The sequence below is a fragment of the Cetorhinus maximus genome, chromosome 23 (assembly GCF_964194155.1).
Source record: "Cetorhinus maximus chromosome 23, sCetMax3.hap1.1, whole genome shotgun sequence".
NCBI lineage: Eukaryota > Metazoa > Chordata > Chondrichthyes > Lamniformes > Cetorhinidae > Cetorhinus > Cetorhinus maximus.
In genome coordinates this window covers 17,502,007-17,525,021 of record NC_135901.1, presented here as the reverse complement: position 1 = coordinate 17,525,021, position 23,015 = coordinate 17,502,007, and the positions used below count along the sequence as shown (strand labels likewise).

At 44.8% G+C, this 23,015-nt stretch overlaps 1 protein-coding gene and 1 gene segment (V, D, J or C); both read left to right on the top strand.

Annotated features, from left to right (window-relative positions):
• Positions 1–9,761: 9,761 nt before the first annotated feature.
• Positions 9,762–23,015, top strand: part of LOC144697096 (uncharacterized) — a 470,203-nt gene continuing 456,949 nt past the window's right edge. Inside the window, exon 1 of the mRNA XM_078568913.1 lies at positions 9,762–9,873. The gene's annotated coding sequence lies outside the window, so the exon portion shown is untranslated. The remainder of the gene's footprint in view (positions 9,874–23,015) is intronic.
• Positions 18,703–22,319, top strand: LOC144697859 (T cell receptor alpha variable 1-1-like). The segment is given in 3 exon segments: positions 18,703–18,748; positions 18,862–19,196; positions 22,200–22,319. Coding segments are annotated over 3 exon segments (501 nt in total).

Sequence of the window (23,015 nt, the reverse complement as noted above, 5' to 3'; positions counted from 1 at the left end):
TGAGAGACCGGGGTGTGGGAGGAAAGGAGAGAGAGAACAGTGAGAGTGGGAGAGTGGGAGTGAAGGAGAGGGAGACTGGTGGAGTGGGAAAGTAGGAGGGAAGGAGAGGGAGACTAGGAGGGAAGGAGACAGAGACTCGGAGGAGTGGGAGAGAAGGAGACAGAGAGTGGGAGAGCGGGAGAGAAGGAAACAGAGACTGGGAGGAGTGGGAGAGCAGGCGAGGAGAGGAAGACCAGGGGGAGTGGGAGAGCAGGAAAGAAAGGGAGGGAGACCAGGGGGAGTGGGAGAGAAGGAAGGAAAGGGAGGGAGACCAGGGAGTGGGAGAGTGGGAAAGAAAGAGTGAGAGAGACTGGGGAGTGGGAGAGCAGGAGAGAAGGAGAGAAAGAGAGACCGGTGAGAATGGGAGAGCGGGTGGGAAGGAGAGGGATACCAGGAGGAGTGGGAGAGTGGGAGAGAAGGAGAGGGAGACCGGGGGAAGTGGGAGAGCGGGAGAGAACGAGAGGGAGAGTGGGGAGAATGGGAGAGTCGGAGGGAAGGAGAGAGAGACCGGTGAGAGTGGGAGAGCGGAAGAGGAGGAGAGGGAAAACGGAAGAGGGAGAGGAAGGCGGACATGACAGAGAACCAGAATAAAACAGTGACAAAAACAAGCAAATGTGCTAGTTAGTGACTGTGGAGGGTGCACAATCCAGTGTGTGGGCAGAAAGAAATGAATCATAAAATCTTACAACACAGGAAGAGGCCATTCAGCCCATTGTGCTTGTGCTGGCTCTCTGAAAGATCTATCCAATTAGTCCCACTTCCCCAAGGCTGCTCTTTCCCCCATGGCCCTGAAAATATTTCCCCTTCCAGTATCTATTCAATTCCCCTTTTGAAAGTTCCTGTTGAATCTGCTTCCACCGCCCTTTCAGGCGGCACCTCCCAGATCACAACAACTCGCTGTGTAAACAAAAAAATCCCCCTCATCTCCCCCTCTGGTTCTTTTCCCGATTCTCTTCAATCTGTGTCCCTCTGTTCACCGACCCTCCTGCCACTGGAAACAGTTTCTCCTTGTTTACTCCAGCGAAAACCCTGATGGTCGTAGGGAAGGTGTCACGATATCAATGCCCAATCAGTTACAGCTCAAATAGCTGACTGTGACGGTGCCAGGCTTTACCAGGTGTGGCAGGAGGGCACCAGCAGCCATTTCCTGGCTCCGTACTGATTTCCCCGGAGCTGTGCCGAACCCATAAGACCATCAGACCATAAGACATAGGAGCAGAAATTAGACCATTCGGCCCATCGAGTCTGCTCTGCCATTCAATCATGGCTGATAAATTTCTCAACCCAATCTCCCGCCTTCGCCCTGTAACCTTTGATCCCCTTACCAATCAAGACCCTATCTATCTCGGTCTTAAATACACTCAATGACCTGGCCTCCATAGCCTTCTGTGGCAATGAATTCCATAGATTCACTACTCTCTGGCTAAAGAAGTTTCTCCTCATCTCTGTTCTAAAAGGTCTTCCCTTTACTCTGAGGCTGTGCCCTCGGGTCCTAGTCTCTCTTACTAATGGAAACATCTTCCCCACGTCCACTCTATCCAGGCCTTTCAGTGTTCTGTAAGTTTCAATTAAATCCCCCCTCATCCTTCTAAACTCCATCGAGTATAGACCCAGAGTCCTCAAACGTTCCTCATATGTTAAGCCTTTCATTCCTTGGATCGTTCTCGTGAACCTCCTCTGGACCCTCTCCATGGCCAGAACATCCTTCCTGAGGTACGGGGCCCGAAATTGCTCACAATATTCTAAATGTGGTCTGACCAGAGCCTTATAAAGCCTCAGCAGCACATCCCTGCTTTTATATTCTAGTCCTCTCGAAATAAATGCCAGCATTACATTTGCCTTCCTAACTACCGATTCAACCTGCAAGTTAACATTAAGAGAATCTTGGACTAGGACTCCCAAGTCCCTTTGCACTCCAGATTGCTGAATTCTCTCCCCATTTAGAAAATAGTCTATGCCTCTATTCTTCCTACCAAAGTGCATGACCTCACATTTCCCCATGTTGTATTCCATCTGCCACTTATTCGCCCATTCTCCTAACCTGTCCAAATCCTTCTGCAGCCTCCCCGTCTCCTCAATACGACCTGTCCCTCCACCTATCTTTGTATCATCTGCAAACTTAGTCAGAATGCCCTCAGTTCCTTCATCCCGATCATTAATGTAGAAAGTGAAAAGTTGTGGTTCCAATACTGACCCCTGCAGAACTCCACTAATCACCGGTGGCCATTCTGAGAAGGACCCCCTTATCCCCGCTCTCTGCCTCCTGCCAGACAGCCAATCTTCTATCCATGCTAGTACCTTGCCTCTAACACCATGGGCTCTTATCTTACTGAGCAGCCTCCTGTGCGGCACCTTGTCAAAGGCCTTCTGGAAGTCCAAGTAGATAACATCAATTGGCTCTCCTTTGTCTAACCTACTTGTTACCTCCTTAAAGAATTCTAACAGATTTGTCAGGCATGACCTCCCCTTGATGGAACCATGCTGACTTTGCCCTATTTTACCATGCACTTCCAAGTATTCTGAAATCTCATCCTTAATAATGGACTCTAAAATCTTACCAACGACCGAGGTTGTTGAATCCACTGCCTGAGAAAAAAACTTCCAGTGCTCCGGAGCTGTCCCCCATTCCCCGCGAGGGAAGTAGTGCGGCACCTTCGAGAGGGAGTGGGTTACCACAGGGCGGTACAAATATGTGTTGACAGGACTGAACGCAACCAGTTTGGATAGAGAAAGAAAACTTAGCAGAAATTTTGCTCCCATTCACCAAATTTGTGCAGCACTGAAGGAGACCATTGAGCCCATTGAGTCCGTGCCAGCACTTCTGACGAGCAATCGGGTTAGTCTCACTACCACCACCCTCACCCTAACTCTTTCCCTTAAATGCTATTCACCTCGACCACTCCCTATGGGAGCGAGTTCCACATTCTCCCCGCTCTCTGGGTAAATTCTCCTGAATTCCCCACTGGATTTATTAATGACTATCTGATATTGATAACCACTAACCACCCCTACCCCCACCGCCCAGTTCTGGTCTCCTCCACATCTTCTCTACGTCTACCCACTCGAAACCCTTTCATCATTTTAAGGACCTCGATCAGGTCACCCCCTCAGCCTTCTGTTTTCTGGAGAAAAGAGCCCCAGCCTGTTCAATCTTTCCTGATGGTTATAACCTCTCAGATCTGGAATCCTCCTTGTAAATCTTTTTTTGTTTTGCATCTTCTCCGGTGCCTCCATATCCTTTTTTATAATACGGAGGCCAGAACCGTGCACAGTATTCCCATCGCTCGATATAGAGTAGAACAAAACTTCTGTTTTTCAACGCTCACCCTCTAGAAATGAAACCAATTGCTTATTGCTCTTTTAAATGTCTCTATCAACCTGCATCACCAACTTTTCACCACTGGCGTTTCATTCCTGTTTGCTCCCCTTGATAATTTGGTGTTGAAAATTTGGTAGCACACTCACTTCTGCTCCGTCCCGAGACTCCTTGCGAGTCTCCTTCCGCTCTTCCATAGCGGAGAGTCTCACTCCGGCAGAGAGAAATGTTCTCGATCATTCAGGGCTGCACTGGTGCTGCCTGTACCGAACTCTCAGCACAGCCTGTCTCTCCCTTACATACACATACACACACACACACGCACCATCAGAAACCTGCTCTCCTCAACATCATCCCTCTCCCTGACAGCTTGATGTTGTCTCACAATAAGCCAGACACCCAATCGGATTACAGCTCAACATGGCAGAAATTAATTCCCCCAACTATGTTCATTCTGACAGTTGGAGTTTGTTTCTGCTGATGTTAATAATTGAACTGAAGTCTAGTATCTGGTTATATAGCAAATAAATCAGCTTTGTTTTAAACATATTGTTGAAGATTTTTGTCTTTCCCACCTGAGTGTTTAACATCACCTGGCTGGAGCTCAGAAAGGACACTCTAGGGTAGGATCAAACGGCAGGAACAGAACTTCAGCCTGGACACAGTCCAGGAGCACGATGACCATCCACATCTTGTCCCTGTTGGATAAAATCAAACACAGCGTTTATTCTCCATCTGGTTATCTGTCATTTTCATTACATACATTTCACACTGATCTTCATGATAACACAAATATTGCATTTCCATCCTTCATTTCCATTTCGCTAATATAAGATTTGTTTCCCACAAGTCTATCTAGAACATCATATGGACCTTCCCAATTAGCATCCCGACACGACCCCTTTTCACAAGGTTTTCAACATGACTTCATCTCCCACTGAACAGTTAATGTAACGGGTAGGGTTGTTCTCCCTGGAGGTGTTGAGATGGGCAGCACCATCTTCTCCACTGCCTGTAGTCCCACTGAGGGAGGATGCTGAGGTTTGTTGTAGGCTCTGGAGAAACAGGTCCTGAGTCTGTCGAGTAGAAATGGGGAGTGGGATCCCAGGGCGATGCACAATCTGCATTTTCTGCCCTGTCATGAGCTGAAATGGGCTGCAATTGGAAGAGTGAACAGGAGGGGAGTGAATGGTCATTAACACACCAGGCAAGGCAGTTGACCTTTACCAGATCATCAGCTCCCTTCAAGACAGCTTTTCTCAGTGCGGTTTTTATAAAAAAGTAAAGCCCTCGACTATTCCGCTAAGTGCTCGGTGGTAGGTGATGTGGAAATGTTGTTCCACACCCACAAGATGACGGAACTGCTGCATTAATTCAGCTGTGAAATGAGAACCAATATCACTCTCTATCCTTTTCAGAAAGTCCCATCTGATAAAGATCTGTTCCCACAAGATTTTAGCTGCAGTGGCTGCATCAGTTTTTACAGGCAGGGAAAGATTCAATCCAACAGGTAAGCATAATTATAACTACCTGGATATACCGGTCCCTTCCTGTTACTTTGGGTAGTGGGCCTGTATAATCAATCTGCAATGTTTCCCATGGAACGTCATTCAGATGTGACATGTCCGTTCACAAGTCTGTGTTAATTTGGTCACAGGTTCAGGTAGTGATGGACACCCTGGTGCTTCCTGTGTTGTCAATAGTAATTATGCAGCATATCGAGGACTGGAAAAAGAGAAACATGTCCCAAATTTGATCCATGAACAAAAATAATTATTTTCTGAGGCATCAAAGTGTGACCCAAGTCAAATTAGAGCTACCCTTGTTGGATGAGTGAGTCCTTGCTGAGAAAGGATGAGGGAAAGTCTTTGCTATGGTGTACGGCCTCTTTGGCCACAGTCACATCAGGGTCATGGTCCTGACAAGTTTTTAAATCACGTTTAACTGGAGTCTGTCGTACCAGTACCAGTGTTCTGGGTGGATCCCATGGAATTCCCTCTGGAGTAACTTTCCTGGTGAGTCAGTCTGCCTGGTTATTACCATCACCCTCTTCACTAACTCTTGCTGCTGATGTACATTCACATTACAAATAGCAAATTGTTCCCGTCACTTAACCAGCAATATACCAAATCATTCGGCATTTGGAGTGGTGGGTGAGCGGTTTCCTTTCTGTTGTGGAGAAGTTGTGTTTTTTTTTTTGCCAGAGAGGTAGGTTTTCCCTGAGGGAGTTACAACCAATGGATAGTTTCTGAATAGTTGGAGTTTCCATTAGTGACAGTTTGAAGGGCTGTGATCACAATAAGCTCAGATTTATGGGTTAAATATTATGTTGAGTATTTAATAAGGATATTACAGCTGTCATGAGGGACATAAGATGCAGCACCAGTCTGATACAGTCCTTGTTCATAAAGTTGAGATCCATCCACGTGAACACCAGTGAAATTGGACAGTGGTGTGGCCCTAATATGTCCAATGGACACGGCCTCTTTCACTGGACAAGTCTGTGGGGTTCTTTCAAACTGCAACATCGCAGCTAATTGGCATTTGTGATATTACAGCATATTAATATCCTTGATTCGTAACTCCATAATTCATCTACTCTATCACATCAGGGATGTTCCCTTCGCTTGGCCCTTTATTAATAATGTCACTGTGGTATGTGCGGTGTGCAGAATTATCGAATTAAACTCGACCAAGTACTCTGTACTTAACTAACCAGTGAACCCTTAAGTAAAAGCAATATACTGCAGATGCTGAAGATCTGAAATAAAAATCGGAAGGTGTTGGAAAAACTCAGCAGGTCTAACAGCATCTGTAGAGAGAGAAGCAGATTTAATGTTTCGACTGCAATGTGACTCTTCTTCAGAACTGAAGAGATGGAGAAATAGGATGGGTTTTCTGGCATTGAAAAGTGGGGAGGGTCAGGTACAACAAAAGAGAAGGTCAGGAGGACGGGAGAGATTAAACAAAGATGTGATTGAACAAAAGGCAAAGGGAGTGGTCATGTTTGTAGTATAAAAAAAACAAAGCACGGTAAGTTATAATGTCAGAATACAGGAAAAATGGCTGTCCATTTCAGTTTCGAAGAAGGGGAGTAGACGGCATAGTGGTATTGTTGCTAAATTAGTAATCCAGGGACCCAGGGCAATGCGCTGGATAATCCCACCACAGTGCGAATAAAAATCTGGAATTAAAAGTCGAATGATGACTACCCATCTGATTCACAAATGTCCTTTAGTGAAATGGTAACTGCATGTGACAGCAATGTGGTTAACTCTAAATGCCCTCTGAGCTAGGGAAACTAGGGATAGGACACCTACATCCCATGATTGAATAAAATAAAGAATCATATTGGAATCAAAATACTAACACTGTTCCTCTCTCCAGAGGAGTTGCCAGACCTGCTGAGTTTTTGTGGTACTTGCTGTTTTATTTCAGCTCAGAACACTGGTCAATCAATCTTCCCAGAGTCTGGGAGATCCTTTCCCACTCACCTCCTGCATTACTGCAGCAGATATGCACCGTTTTGACAGTACCAGCCGGGCTGTGGAATTACTTGGATAGATCGTCCAAAAAGTCAGCACAGGCATGATGGGCTGAATAGTTTCCATCTGTGCTGTTTCATTATATCAAAGAGTGAATATTCAGTAACATAAGATAGAGAGAGAAAGAGAGGAACCAGTGACTGTGGGATTGAACCCAGCCAGGGTCAGCACCTGCATGGGAGGAGAGAGATGGGAACCAATGGAAAAAGCTTTAAAAACTCAGTGTATTCCGAATGGAGCAGAGGTTTAAATCACGTTGGGAGATGGAACCTAGCAGCACACAAATTCACAAACATTTACGTGTCTTTTTTTTTCATAAATTTATCCCAATTGGTTAACAGAACGATTTTCTATTTTGTATTTCGAGTGTCAATGGCGCTGCTGTTACCCAAAATTCCGTGCGGATGTGAATGTGCTCTAATCACTGTACAGGAGCCCAGTGCGCAGGCGCCCTGCTGATCTGTTTGGAGCATGCGCAGTGTCACTTGGATCGGAGCCCTGTGAGTGCGGGAGAGGCTTTTGGAAATCGGTGAGAGCGGGAGGGGCGGAGAGAGGAATGGAGCCGGGAGGGGAGGGAAAGGAGGCTTCATAAACACCGGATGTAGGCCGCAAGCCCAGAATCAGACTGTGCAGGAATGGGAATGGCGTTTGCAGCTCCGGGGAACAGACCCTGGTTAAAAACAAAAGAACTGCGGATGCTGGAAATGCAAAACCAAAACAGAAACAGAAACACCTGGAAAAACTCAGCAGGTCCGGCAGCATCGGCGGAGAAGAGTAGGTTCTGCTGAAGGGTCATGAGGACTCGAAACGTCAACTTTGTTCCTCTCCGCCGATGCTGCCAGACCTGCTGAGTTTTTCCAGCTATTTCTGTTCTTGTGAACAGACCCTGGTTAACGGCCGCCATCTTCCGAGGGGCAATTTGCTGCAGGGCGCATGCAGGGTCTTCCCAAGCACCAGAATGAGAGCATCAGGAGACCATTCAGCCCATCGAGCCTGTTCTGCCATTCAATAAGGTCATAGCTGGTCTGCTTGTGGCCTTAACTCTACTCTCCTGTCTGCGCCCCCTCCCTCCCTACCACCCCTACCGTAACGCTTGTGTCCCTTGTAGATCAAAAATCTGCTTAACTCAACCTTGAATATATTCAATGAACCAGACTCCACTGCTCTCTGGAGAAATGAATTCCACAGACTCATGACCCTCTGAGATAAGAAATTTCCCCTCCTCTGTGTAAAATGAGAGACCCCCTTATTTGTAAACTATGCCCATCCCCCACCTTGTTCTAGATTCCCCCATGAGAGGAAACACCCTCTCAGCATCTGTCAAGAGCCCTCAGAATCTAACATGTTTCAATAAGATCACATCTCATTCTTATAAATTCCAATGAGTATAGTCCCAACCTGCTCAACCTTTCCTCATAAGACAACCCCCCTCATTCCAGGAATTGGCCTAGTGAACCTTCTCTGACCTGCTTCCAATGGAAGTTGTCACTGCTTAAGTACTCCTAGGCCAGGAGGAGGGAATGTTGTGAATTTCTATCCTGGACAAACAGTGATGGATTTTGGAAACTCCTTTTACAGAGGGTTAGAAGGGGAGGATCAACACACAGGAAACTCAAACCAAGATAAACGTTTGTCTCTTCTGAATTTCAAACCTGGACTGACACATATGACTTTTGTAATATCCTTTTACAGGTGCTTTCACTGCTTGTAATATCTTTCCAGCTGCAGGCTCTAGCAGGAGATTTTAAATTTGAAAACAGTGAAATTGTTTCAGAGGTGAGTATTATTGAACATTCATCTACAATTTAGAGCTTTTAGTGCTGTGCTCTGGTTTCCATAGCTTTGGGGCTGGTATGGCTTCTTTACTGTGGATCTGAATCTATGTCCATCCATTGCTCTGTTTCACCTCTGCCTCCCTGATCACCTCTCTTCCATTGTCTAACTTCCTCTCCCTCAAACAATGGGTGTATTTTAACCATGTTTGGTATTTCCCTGTTATTTCCGCCAGCTGTGTCTAAATGAGGTGTCCCCTGCTGCCCGTCTCCCGTCTATACACCGCTGATTTACCAGCTTTATCTTCCCGTGGTCAGGAATTGTTTTTCCTGCACTAGAGATCATTCTCTTCTGCTTCTGAGCTTATATTGACCATAAAATTCTGCTGAATTTTTATTCCCTGTAATTGATTCTGCACAACCTGAAATGTTAACTCTCTTTTTCTACAGTTACTGTCTGACCTGGAGCATTTCCAGCATTTGCTCTTTTTCTTTCAGATTTACAGCAAACGCAGTATTTTGCATTTGTTTTATTGCAGCTGTTGCTCACAGAACCGAGTCTAGAAACAGAGATGGACCATTTTACAACTGATTTGTAATGGGCTGCGTGTTGGTTGCTGAAGTTGGTCCCTGGCCTCCGGTGTAGGTCCTTTCTCATTGAATCTGAGGATCATTGAGTGATTGCAATTCAGAAGGTGCCATTTCACCGTCATGCTCGTGCTGGCTCTCCAGAACAGCAAATCAGCTGGTCCCACTCCCCTGCCCTTTCCTCATAGCCCAGCAATTTATCCAATTCCCTTTTGGAAGCCTTTGTTGCATCAGTTTGCGCTGGAGTGGAGATGGAGGAGAAGCTGCTGGGTTTAATCCTGAGGACTTTGGAACCCAGTCGGGCCCAGAAATTTCCAATGTGAAATTGTCAAGGGAGGTAGATTCTAGGGGAGATCAAGTTGCTAAACGGACACTGTCCAGACAATGTAAAAGAATATTGTTTTAAGAACAATTATTTTTGTAGGTGTTTTTAATCTATTTTACATATCCATATTTACATACAAGTTTTTAAAATTTATTCCTGGGATTTGGGTGTCATTAACAAGATCTGTAGCATATATTGCCAGTCCCCAGTTACCTGTGGAGAAGATGATGTTTGACCTTCTTGAACAGCTGCAGTCCATGTGGTGAAGGTGCTCCCACAATGCTGTTAGTTAAGGAATTACAGGATTTTCACCCAGTGATGATGTCGGAACAGTGATATATGTCCAAGTCAATGACACTTAATTTGTTTTTATATAATGCCTTAATGTAATAAAACGTTCCAAAGCATTTCTCAGGAATGTTACAAAACAACATTTGACAACAAGCCACATAAGGAGATATTAGGGCAGGTGACCAAAAGGTTGGGCAAAAGCATAGGTTTTAAGGAGTATCTTGAGGAGGAAAGTGAGGTAGAGAGGCAGAGAGCTTCAGGGATGAAATTCCACAGTTTATGGCCTTGGGCAACTGAAGGTGCAGCCAATTAATAGTGGAACAGTTAAAATCGGGAATGCTGAGGAATTAGATGAGCACAAAGATCTCAGAGGGTTGTGAGGCTGGAGGAGATTACAGAGGTAGGAAGGGGCCATGGATATAATTGAAAATAAGGATGGGAAGTTTAAAATTTAGATGCTTCTTGAACAGAAACCTTTGTATGTCAGCGAGCACAGGGGTGATGGGTGAACAAGACTTGATGTGAGTAAGCACACGGGCAGCAGAGTTTTGGATGACCTCCGGATGGAGGGAGGTGGTTTAATATGGGAGGCCGGCTGGGAGTGTGTTAGGATTGTTAAGTCTAGAGGTAACAAAGGAATGATGAGGGTTTCAGCAGCAGATGAGCAGAGTCGGGTGATGTTACTGATCTTGGTGATGATGGGGATATCTGGTCGTAAGCTCTTCTTGGGGTCAAATATTATTCTGAAGTTGTGAAGAGTCTGCTCCAACCTCACCCAGTTGCCAGAGAGAGGGATGGAGTCGGTGGCCAGGGAGTGGTGTTTGTTGTGGGACTGAAGACAATGGCTTCATTCTTCTCAATATTTAAATGAAGGAAATTTGTGTTCATCCAGTTCTGGATGTCAGACAAGTCAGGACAGTGTGTGACTTGGAGGTGATACTGTTCCCATAGACCTACTATCCTGATCCTTCTCGGTGGTAGAGTGTCAGGATTTGGGAGATTATGTCAAAGTTCTGGTTGAGTTGAAGATATATAAAATCCCTCTTCCTTGCCTCATCCCCCCACTTCTCCCACATCCCCACCTCTCTCTGTCCCCTCCCATAGAGAACAGATTGTTGTGTAGGCCCAGACAGGTTCCCTTCCCTGAAGGACATGAGTGAACCAGTTGGGTTTTTATGACAGTCCAGCAGCTTTCACATTCACTTTTTCTTAGTCCTGGCCTCACAAATTAACAGATTCATTCAGCTCAATTTCACAACCTGCCTTTGTGTTTTTGTGGGTTCTCTCTCACTGCATTTTTTCTGTTTTAAATCAATTTCACAGGGTATTAGAAGGAGAGGATTCACTGTCGGGAAACTCAATCATCACATCAGGATCTGATGAAGTTGCCTAATTTATCATAACCTGAACACCATCGCATTTTGATCATGGAAGGAAAAAGCACTGTTCACAGTGGAGAGAAACCGTACACGTGTTCTGTCTGTGGACGAGGCTTCAGTCGATCATTTGACCTGTTGAAACACAAGTGCAGCCACACTGGGGAGAAACCGTGGAAACATGGGGACTGTGAGGAGGGATTCAGATTCCCATCTGAGCTGGAAACTCATCAACACAGTCACACCAGGGAGAGGCCGTTCACCTGCTCTGTGTGTGCCAAAGGATTCCATTGGTCATCCCACCTCCAGAAACACCAGCGAGTTCACACTGGGGAGAAACCTTTTAATTGTCCAGAGTGTGGGAAATGCTTTAAAAGTTCCAGTGAACTGATGCTCCATCAACGTGTTCACACTGACGAGAGACCGTTCAGGTGCTCTCATTGCGAGATGGGGTTCAGACAACAGGAGAACACGAACTGAGGGAAGCACATTGAATGGTCTAATTAATGTCATAGCCACCCAATAGAATTCTCTGTCACGTGGGTTTTCTGCTTTTGTATTGATTGGAAATGGACATTCATCACTCACGATGCAGTATTATTGATTGTCAGCTCCCTTCACCAGCGGTTTGTTGTCTAAAGACCACTTTGTCCTTGTGGAGGGTAGTGAGGGGAACAGAATCTCTTTGGGATGGTGACCGTTGAAATTGATTTTTCCGGCGCCCTAAGTTCGAATCCAGTAAAATCCTTTCCTAAAGAGTAGGTGGAGCATGTTTAACTTTACCGTGCAGAGGAGTAAACTCATTCAGCCCAGCCTGAATAACCATTTTGTTCTAGGGTGAATAGAGTTGTAAAACCACATGCCATAAAGGAGTAAGCATATTCAGGACAGTCTGAACAACATATTCTGTTTAGGATGGATGTGGAACTGTACATCATATGTGAGTCAAAACATTTCGGAGAACAAGTAGACGTGTAGAGGTTGGCTAATAGGAGCCTGCGGTAGATACTGTATTGGAGCACTCAGTCTTTGTCTCACAGTGCCACGTTGCACAGTGATACACTCCAGCTTCTGACACCATGGTGCTGCCAATACCGAGAATGTTATAACTTCTTGTTGGGTCAATAAAGAGCGTGAACCGACTGTCAGTGGTGTTGCCGCTGAAAGCATATAGGATAAATTTCGGGACACGGTTCTCCGGTTGCCTGTACCAGTTGGTGCTGTCCATAGCTCTGGTCGTTGCATTGCACCGGATTTCAATCGATTGTCCCTCTTGTGCAAACATCTGCTGTGGTTGGTGAATCGCTGCCTAACTATTGAGAATGAAGGACAAGGAAATGAGAAACAAATAAATAATAAAAAAAGTCTAACAACGAATTTAGCACAAAACGCTCACCTAAAATCAACAATTTGAAAGTTACTATTTCATTCATTGCGTTTTCCTGGATTTTGCGCCGAGTGGATCTAGAATATTATAGGAAAAATCGATTTAGTTTGGGATGATTTTGATGTGCAATCGATTATATTATTTCCTGCTTGGTATGAAGGTAAGTGCCTCTTATACGTTCACCGAGGGACAGGGAACAATCCAATGATGAGATCTGTATCTCTTAGTCCCACTGACACGCCCTCTGGTGGCCTTATTTCTCATTACTTGGTTTCAAACAGCAGTGCTCTCTCAGAACCAGCAGAAAATTGTGACGTGGTTAGTCAGACGCTTGCCCTTTGAAAATATTGGACCTAGGTTGAAATCTAGCCTAGGCTGAGTGTGATGGAAGCCTCTGATGGGAACCGATTAGGTCAACGGGACAAACAATGGCCTTTCACCAGCACCGATTTGGTTCAATTCCGATTGGAGACACGAATTACGGGCATAAGCTTTCTGATGGGGAATGGGCACATCAGTGCTGTTGACTCTGGTAAACTCCTCCATTCAAATAGAAGCAATGAATCGAGTAAAGCAGCAAATGGCTTTCGGTGGGAAAGGTTTTAACTTCAACAGTGCGGCTTTGAGGCTTGTTGTTGTGGCAGAGCCCTGTACACATGTGGCGCAGATTGCACTGGCTACAAAGGCGCAACATTAACGGTCACCAAACCCAGGCAAAGAAATGCAATGGAAATATTTTCAACGCATCACAAACCATCGATGCGCCAGCTGGTTGCCCAAAGAGGTAACTACTTGTTCTTGAAGCATTTCGCCGTCACTGCAGGACTTGAGTGCAACGTCAATGCTGAAAATCCACTCTATTACTGAGAGAGTACTTCACTGTCCGAGATGCCATCTTTCGGGCGAAGCTTCAAACAGAGGCCCCATCTGCAATTTCTGGTGCATGTAATTTGACTCCTGGCAGCATTTTGAAGACGGGAAGTTATCCCCAATGCCCTGGACAATGTTTATTCCTCAATCAACATCACAATTACAGATTATCTGGTCATTATCGCATTGCTGCTTGTGGGATCTTGCTGTGCGCATTTTGGCTTCCTGCATTGCAACAGTGAATATAGTTCAAAGGCACTACATTGGCCGAAAAAGCGCTTTGAGACATCCGTTTGCCTTGAAACAGGGAGTGACAGTGGGGAAGTGATGGAGGGCGAGATAGACACAGCAACACCGAAAGGGATGCCGGGAGAAAGACTGAGGGAGAGGCAGGGAGGGAGACAGAGACACTGGAAGGAAATGAAGGAGGGAAGTGGATAAAAAAGAGATACAGCAACAAGGATAGAGGGATAAGCAGGAGAGTAAAGGGGCAGAAGTACAGGGAGAAAGGCCGAGGTAGGGACGGAAAAAGAAGAAAAGAGAAATAAAGGAAATCAGAAAATGTTGGGGAGACAAGAGATAAAAAGAGGGAGAGATAGTGAGAGGCGACAGAACAAGGAGGGAAATAGACGAAGAACAGTGAGGGAGGAAACCTTAGATTCTGAGAAACGTAAAGAAACGGTTGAAGAGTCAACGGGAGAAATAGAGGGAGAGACAGTGAGAGAGGCAGTGATTAAGATGGAAGCAGGAAGTCCAGGAAAGGGAATTAGATCAGTAATATAGGGAGATAAAAATAGCACATCATCTGGAAAGAGTTTATCTCAAAGTATATTTTAAGTTAAACTGCGACCGCAAGGCAAGTTGACACGGATTCAGTCCAGTAAAATATAACTTTAGGACTAAGATCAAGAGATAGACGGTCGCTCAGAGACCCGCCAAAGATTCACTTGTAATGGCTTCTTCCCCTGCTCCTGCACCTCTGTTGTCCCCCAAAGATCTATCCTTGGTGCCCTCCGATTTCTAATCTACATGCTGCTCCTTGGCGGCATCATCTGAAAACACATGTTTTTACATGTACGCTGACAACGCCAAGCTCCACCTCACCACCACATCCCTCGACTCCTCCCCTGCTGCTAAATTATCAAACTGCTCATCCAACTTACAGTGAGGCATAGCCATGATAGGCCGAATGGCCTCATTTCCTTGCTCTATGATTCTATGATTCTAGTTCTTTCATGTCCCTCCCACCCTGTTTGTTCTCAGTCCCTTGAAGAGTGAGCAGGTGCAGGATGATCACTGGCCTTGAAGGTTCAACCGTCGCTATTTCCGCTCCATCTGTTCCGAGTGCCGCACACTTCGCTCAACTTTGAGCCTGTGCTCTCCCCGCCCACAGCTTCCGTTTGCTGCTCTCACTCTGACCGGATTGTCTTCCCGGAGAGATTGCTGCCGCTGGTCCATTCTTGACATTTGTTGGATCGGCAGTGCAGTGGGACGGAGATCTGTCTTTCCGCTCTGACAGAGTTTCTCGCACTGCAGAGTTAGGCACTCAGAAATTATCAATTATCATGGGGATCATCGCTCAGCTCTTCATCGTTATGTCACTTCTCATTAAGTAATTCCTTCCCAGTAAAAAGAAATCCCCTAATTAATGTAACATATTATTGTTGGTACAATAACGGTGATGGTTTTGATTCCGATTATGTTGATCAATATGAGGCTGACCCTGATTTTTGTTCATGCTATTGTTTTATATTAGAATGGAGCCACCAAGACACAATGGAACTGTTGCTGAAATAACGGTTGAAGGGGGAGGTAAGGCCACATTAGCCTGCACCTTGAAAACAAGCGATTCTATCCCTTATGTGTTGTGGTACAGTCAGAACCCCGGGCAGCCTCCACAGTACATGCTTCGTGTCCTGGGATGGAAACTATGCAGACACACCGACATCACTAATCGCTTTTCAGCAACGTTCAATAAAACTGCCAAAATTGCAGAGCTAATGATCGGCAACACTTTAATCTCTGACAGTGCGATATATTTCTGTGCCATGCAGCCCACACTGCAGCAGAGATGTCGCGGATCCCGTACAAAACCCCCACAATGAGAGTTCCAGTTAGTGCTCAGCAGAGGGCGCCCTCACACCGATAAACAGAAACAATAATCCCGCCTCCACAGTCAGAGTCAGGGGGGCCGTCGTAACATTGCAACAAAACACAACCCTCTACAAGAACAGACAATGACCACTTCAGCAGTAATATCAATCTGCGATTTGAGCTCGCACATCTAAAAAAATGAACATTACGAATCAATCTATGGCGCTTGAACTCACCTTTATTTTCTTTGGATGCCTTTCCCAATCGACTTGTTCTTTCTCAACCCCTGTCTCCATCTGTCACCCATAATTTCAGACATTTCCTTCTGCCAGTCTTTGGTTTAAACGTTTCAGACCATTGACATTTGTTTATAATTCAGCTCAGGACTATTCTAGCCGATCTGCCCATAGATTATCCGATGCTGCTAATGAAGATTTCCTTCGTTATTGAGCAATTTACTAAGCCTGCTACGCCAGTATCCACCCTGCCCTCACCCAATATGGAATGAATGTGAAAGTACCGCAAATCTTACCGACAGGCAGAATGATATGATTTTCGAACGGGACATTGTTGTTGAATTCAGATCCTTACAGATGGATTCCATTTGTGTCGTCACTGCCTGCTCCAGTCCCGCCCACATTTTCCGCTTGCTGCCGTCTCTCTGGCCCGCCTTGCCTGCCCTGTGTTATTGGACAGATTACTGCCACTGTTCTCAGTTTGGCATTGTTTGGGGCAGCATTTCAGTGGAGCGGGACTCGGTATTTCTGCTCTGGCAGAGGATTTCCCGGACTGAAGAATTACAGAGAGAAGGATCATCATGCGGAAACAGACTAGATCGCTCCTCATTATTATATCACTTCTCAATAAGTATTTCTTTCCCAGTTAAACTCTATCCCCCGCCCCCCCCCCAGCGCTGTAACCCACATTTTATTGTTAATGCACTAATGATGATGTTGTTGATGATGAGACCGTGACTGTTAATAATAAACATGTCAGAATTGAGCCACCAACACACAGTAGAATAGTCGGCTGCTGAAATGACGGCTGAAGAGGGAAGTAATATCCCCCTGAACTGCACCTCCACACCAAGCTATTCTAAGACTTATGTGCTGTGATGTAATCAACATCCCAGGCACCCTCCACTGTCTACCCTCTCCATAGATGGATAGAAAACTTGAAATTCTACTTTGCGGACCGATTCTGTTCTAGGCTTAGCAAAATTGCTAAGATCACCGAGTTAAGGATTAGTAAAGCTCGGACCTCCGACCGCGGTGCATTTCTGCATCTTAATCCTCCACTGCTGTAGAGATAAAGCAGATGTCGGACAAAAACCTTCAGCGACAGTTCCCGTTACTGCTCAGCAGAGGGCGTTCTCACAATGGCAAGCGGAAGCAATAATTCAACCTCCGGTGCGAGCGTCCGAGGTATCTTTCCAAAACAGCAATAGAACAGAAAACGCAACAAGAACTGGTGAGCTCCAATTGCAGGACGCTATTGCTTTATGGTTTCAATTCGCAATTGAACTAAAAATAAACCTCAGAAATGCAGCTATGGAGCTTTAACTGACGAAACCAAAACTACTGAGGAAACTCAGTACCTCCGGCAGCACCTGTGCAGAGAGAAGTGGAGTTAACGTTTGGAGTCCAAAATTACTCCTGGTCAGGGCTGAGGAGGAGTAGGAATCTGATGGGTTTTATGCTGTTGCAAAAGACCTTTAACTGACCGTGCCTCTTTCAATTTATTTGCCCTCTCTATCTCTTTTTGCCGCCTGTTTCCGGAGTTCACACAGAATCGTTGAACACTCCTTCTTTCAGTCTTTATTTTAATGATATTAAACCTTTGTTTCTATTCGGAAAATGAATTGAAAACTTCCAGACAGCAGCTTCCCACAAACAGGGGATGTCTGATCAATCTTTCGAACTCTGTCCATTGACATCTGAACACTTGCAGAATATCCAGCAGAGGGCGGCAGATCACAGCATCCTTCTTGCTGATCACAGCACAAGCAGTGATCTAAAAACACTCGAATAAATGGAGTTTTAAGAAGTGAAATCAACTTGTCTTAACAGGTTGGAGAAGGTATGATCATCACAAAATAATTTGCATATAGAAGGTTTGGAAGCTGTTATTATGCAGAGGGAAGAGTAAGTGAGTAGAAGGTGCAGTTAATGGGGAAATAATGTGAAAATATGAATGGGAAACCCGCCCTGAGGCCTGGTTTCTGAAATCTTTGACTGGAACGATTTCGACACCATATCTATTTCCACTATGAGTGAAATTTATATGGAAAGGCTTTCCTGGGGACTGGCATTGAGTTCTAGTTAAGAGGTCTCGCTTTACACGTCCCCTGGGAGTTGTGAACCTGCTCTCTGAGCTGAGCCCCCGTACATTTGAACAGATGAGTGTCAAATTGCTGAAACGAGCAAACCCGGCACCCCCATCATTCTCTATCACAGCAAATCTAAAATCCGAGAGTCATGGCTGATTAAATGAATGAGTAATTATACAACGATGACTACAACAAACCAAATAGAATTTAATCGTTCTAAACTGAAGGGGGCAATGAGCAAATGTCTGTTTACATTAGGAGAGTATTTTGCCTGTTCAATTATTTGCACTGTAATAACAGGTATCGTTGTTCTAATATTAGAAATCAATAAATCACCCCACAAAATATTTAATCATAGCCAGATTACTGGTTAAGAGGTTCACGGGAGAAATCTCACTGGAGTCATGGCTGCTAGTGTCCTGACAGTAAGACTAAAAGAATTATAGTGAACGAACTGACCTGGAAAAGAAAAACAAATCTATGAAAAATGCTGTGTTTGACACTTAAAATATCCAGACATTGCTTTAATTGTCACAGTCTCTCCTGTAAAACGGAAACAGTCCCGCTCTGAGGCCAGTAGCGGAATCCCACCTCAGGGCGTTTCCATTCACTGGCAGCTAGCTCACCATCTACCGGTTTCACAGCACCACCGGGGACATAAGGAAGTGAGATGAGAACATCCAGAGACATGACAGCAGGTTATTGAGGGTGGAGTTTAGAACGGGTGTCTTCAAATATCCAACTCCCCCTTTACAGAGCGGACAGCGACAATGCGGTTGCTCAGCATCTGCGTCGTGTGGGGAGCATTTCTGACAGGTAATTGTGGATTAAACACATTTCATCTTTTCTCTCATTTTTAAAACATGCCTTAAAATTGAACTTTAAACAGTTTTCTATCTGGTCTTTTTCTGTTTGAACATGTTTTTCAGATGTGATTCATGGAGATTCTGTCACTCAGCCGCTGTCCTTAGATGTTAAGACAGAAGGAGAAGCGGTGACTTTAAACTGTACCTATGATACTACAGAGAGCAGCTATTATTTAGACTGGTACCGGCAACACCCAGACTCCCAGCCTGAGTTTATATTGTGGAAATACTCAGGCGGTACTGAAGATAAAGCAGATTTTGCTAAAAGCCGTTTCTCTGCAGAGCTCCAGACCTCGACTAAATTCGCCAGTTTGAGCATCTCGGGTCTGCTGCTGACTGACGCCGCCAAGTATTACTGCGCTCTCAGACTCACAGTGATGGAAAGCAGCCTCACCCCTGTACAAAAACTGCCTTTGGGCTGTGGATAGGAGCTCCTGCCTGTTGGGTTTGTATCGAATCTCGGGCAGGTGCAGCCACAATGTTCAGCGGCGCTGTCAGCCACTCAAACACAAACCGAGAGGAAACCACATTCACCTCGGGTAAAACTGTCACCAATTATTTCCAGGAGCGGTCGAGAAAACAAACTTCAGAATCCGATCCGATCAACAGATCTTCACAGAATCAAGTTTCAAAGCGCCCGTTCTAATCCCCCACCCTCAAAAATATGCTGCCATGTCTCAGGATGTTCTCACCTCACTTCCTTGTCTCTCTGGTTCTGTGAGATGTGTCGGTGGTGAGCTGCCTGACATGGAATGGAAACACCCCGAGCTGGACTACAGTCAGTGTCCTGATAGGGTGATGGCTGCACTTTTAGAGACGGGGGTTGGGGGAGGGGGGGGGGGGGATGTAATCCTGGCCTCTTCATTATCGCCAGAAAACTCGGGATTATTAATGGTGACAGGAAACATTCCAAAATTAAGGAAACATTCTGAAGCTCAATAGTCACTGGGCGAACTTTGTACTTGGAGTTTGTCCGACCTCGTGTCAGTCACTACCTGGTGAACCCTGTTCATTGCGTATAACCTGTCTCTGGCCCAGCAACACACTCTGATCAAATCAACCCTGTGAACAGGCCGCGGTCAAAGACTGCAGGGAACTGGCAGAAGAAATGGAGAAGAGTTGTTCAATAATACAGGAAGGCACGGAAACTGCACCCAAAGCCAAAAATTAAATAAAAGTGATCAAATAGATTTATGACGGTCGCTTTTAGTAAAAATGCGAGTTGAAATCAACTAATATAACTCCGCAAGTGATTCTCCCCTCTTTTTGTTGAGTGTTGTGTTTTGTTATGTTGTTTCAGGAAGGTCCCAATGACTCACATTTTGGAGGCTTTCTCTGATTGGTTCGCTTTCTCTGATTGGTTCTCTTTCGCTGATTGGTTCTCTTTCTCTCTCTGACTTCCTCAGTGTCTCTTTGTGTCTCTGCCTCTCTGGTGAGTCAATCAATCCTTGATATAACGTTCCCCGGCGCTGTAAAACACATAGAAATGAATACAAGTAACTCAGGGAGTGAATGCAGAGCTTGACAAATTCCACATACACACAGTTACCCGAAACCAGCACAAGCGGTGTGACCGTCAGTGTAGAGTTTTCACATTGATATTTGACAATCAATAAATGTCGTTTCTGTTTGTCCCATTCAATTAAACCATACTGACCAGAGACCATAAGGATGGTGAATATAAACTGGACGAATATGGAAAGGAAATAGGAAGTAAATATGCATTTAAAGGTAAAGGAGCAAAAGTGTTTAGGGGTTCCTGTACCGCGAATGAGGAACAAGCAAATATTGTTGTTAAATTCTATGATTCTAAATCGGCGATGACCATTTGAGTTAGAAATACGACAGATCAAACCTTCTGCTTCACAGCAAGAGAATGAGGGAGAAATTCCTTCCCAGTGACGGTTCAAGAGTATTTTATTTTGAGTCGGCCTTGAGTGGACTTTTAATGACGTCTGGTGACAACACCCCATAATAAGCCAATTAGTGAGAATGTCACCCTTCACTATCCGCCATTCAACGTACGACGAGAATGTGATGCTCTCCCGTCCCCTTCCCCTCGCCACCATTGAGAGACCTGGAGTCGGCAGCAAGTCCCAGTCTGGAAATCAGACCCTGACTGATCTGCCTTTTGTCCATATTCATCGTCCTGAACAGAAACCCCCGCAAAGACTTGTTTCCAGTTGGAGAAATATTGCTGTTGATATTGTGTGAGTTTATTTCTCTGAACAAATACGTTGTTTTGCAAATCTCCTCATCTCCTGTCGTGGTTTAAGTGATTTTTTCTTCATTCACAGCCGTTCAGTGTGAGGATCAGAGCTCCCACCGTTAGCAGGTGGTGTCCGGGAAGAGCAACGGGTTGAACTGGACTGCCGGATCTCTGTTGGTACTGGTTATTCCGTAGCCTGGTAAGGACAAACACTGACGGGGAACACGGCAGTTATTGGCTTCATTTAGCAGGGGAATGTGACCAAAGGACGCTACACATTGTCCTTTTACCGAGCAAAGGATTCCAATACCGCCTCTATAGATGGCACCGCGTCCCAGGCCGCCGGAATGTGTCACTGTGCGATGGGCACACAGCGAGACAAAGAGCGGATCCGGCTGTACAGTATCCTGTTTGCTGCCGTGTCTCCCGCTGATCCTTTAAGCTTTCCCCAAACCAGGACCTTTTGAAATGCCGAGGATATTCAGAAATATTACTTTCTCATGTTTCAAATTCCATCTGGATGAAGTTACAACATCCTATAGCTGGTACTACAGATACAGAGTATCGAAACATATTAAGTAAGATTTTCTGTTTTGTTGTTCAACACAAAAAGTAAAGAGGCGGTTAGAAAAACGGCTCTGACTCTCACATACTTCGAAACATAGATATAGTGGGAGAAAGGTAGAAAAAGGCGGAGGTATATAGATGGATGCATAGATCGACAGACAGACAGATAGATCGACAGACAGACAGACAGACAGATAGATAGATAGATAGATAGATAGATAGATAGATAGATAGATAGATAGATAGATAGATAGATAGATAGATAGATAGATAGATAGATAGATAGATAGATAGATAGATAGATAGATAGATAGATAGATAGACAGATAGACAGACAGACAGACAGACAGACAGACAGACAGACAGACAGACAGACAGATAGATAGATAGATGGATAGATAGATAGATAGATAGATAGATAGATAGATAGATAGATAGATAGATAGATAGATAGATAGATAGATAGATAGATAGATAGATAGATAGATAGATAGATAGATAGATAGATAGATAGATAGATAGATAGATCAGTTTTATCCGAAAGCATAATTATATATTTATATAATTATATGAAATTGTGTTCGTTGTATTTTTGATTATTTTCATTTTTTTCTTCTTTTGGCAGCTGTTCTTTGGCACTATGAGACATTTCGGATATCGATATATCGGGGAGCGCAAGGGCAAAGGCTCTCGTGCAATACAAATAGAGACATGGTCTCGTGGAGCAATAGCTGAGACAACATAAAACATGAAACACAGCTTGGCAATATGTAGATTTTGTGATGCGAATGGTCTTCAACTTCTCACGAGATTAGCTCAAACCTGATTGTGAAGTTATTGACAGAATGAGCATTAAATTCGATTGACGTGAGAGAAATTTGTATTTTCTTACCTGCAGATCATCAAGTGCGATGGAGACAGGTTAACTCAGCAATTTAATCTGAGTGGGTTCTACGAGCAGCCGAATATTTGAAAGCATAGAGCTTCTGATATGCATGTCCCAGAGGAGCTGATGGATGTAATTACATCCAGGAACTTTAGCTTAACAGTAAACGCCTGACTCGACCTGTTACGTTTATACTACCGGCAGCGGCTGTAGGCTGCAGGGTGCGTTGCTGCCACCTGGCGGACAAAAGCAAAAGTTCGCCTTACAACATTTGCATCAATTAGGAGAAATATTGCTTATGAGTTCTTTTTAAAAGATGTTCAGAATGAAACTACACCTAAACGGCTGTGGCAATGAAATGCTTGCGTTTAGAACAACACAAAGCGCAGTTAAAAAAGTCAAATTGCAAAGAATATTTTTTTTTAATTCATTCACGGAATGTGGGCTTTGCTGGCTGGACCAACATTTATTGCTCATCCCTTGCCAATTGTAGCAATAAATTAAGATAGAAGTGATGGTACTCGTATCCACCAGGAGAAACGTGGATCTGAAAAA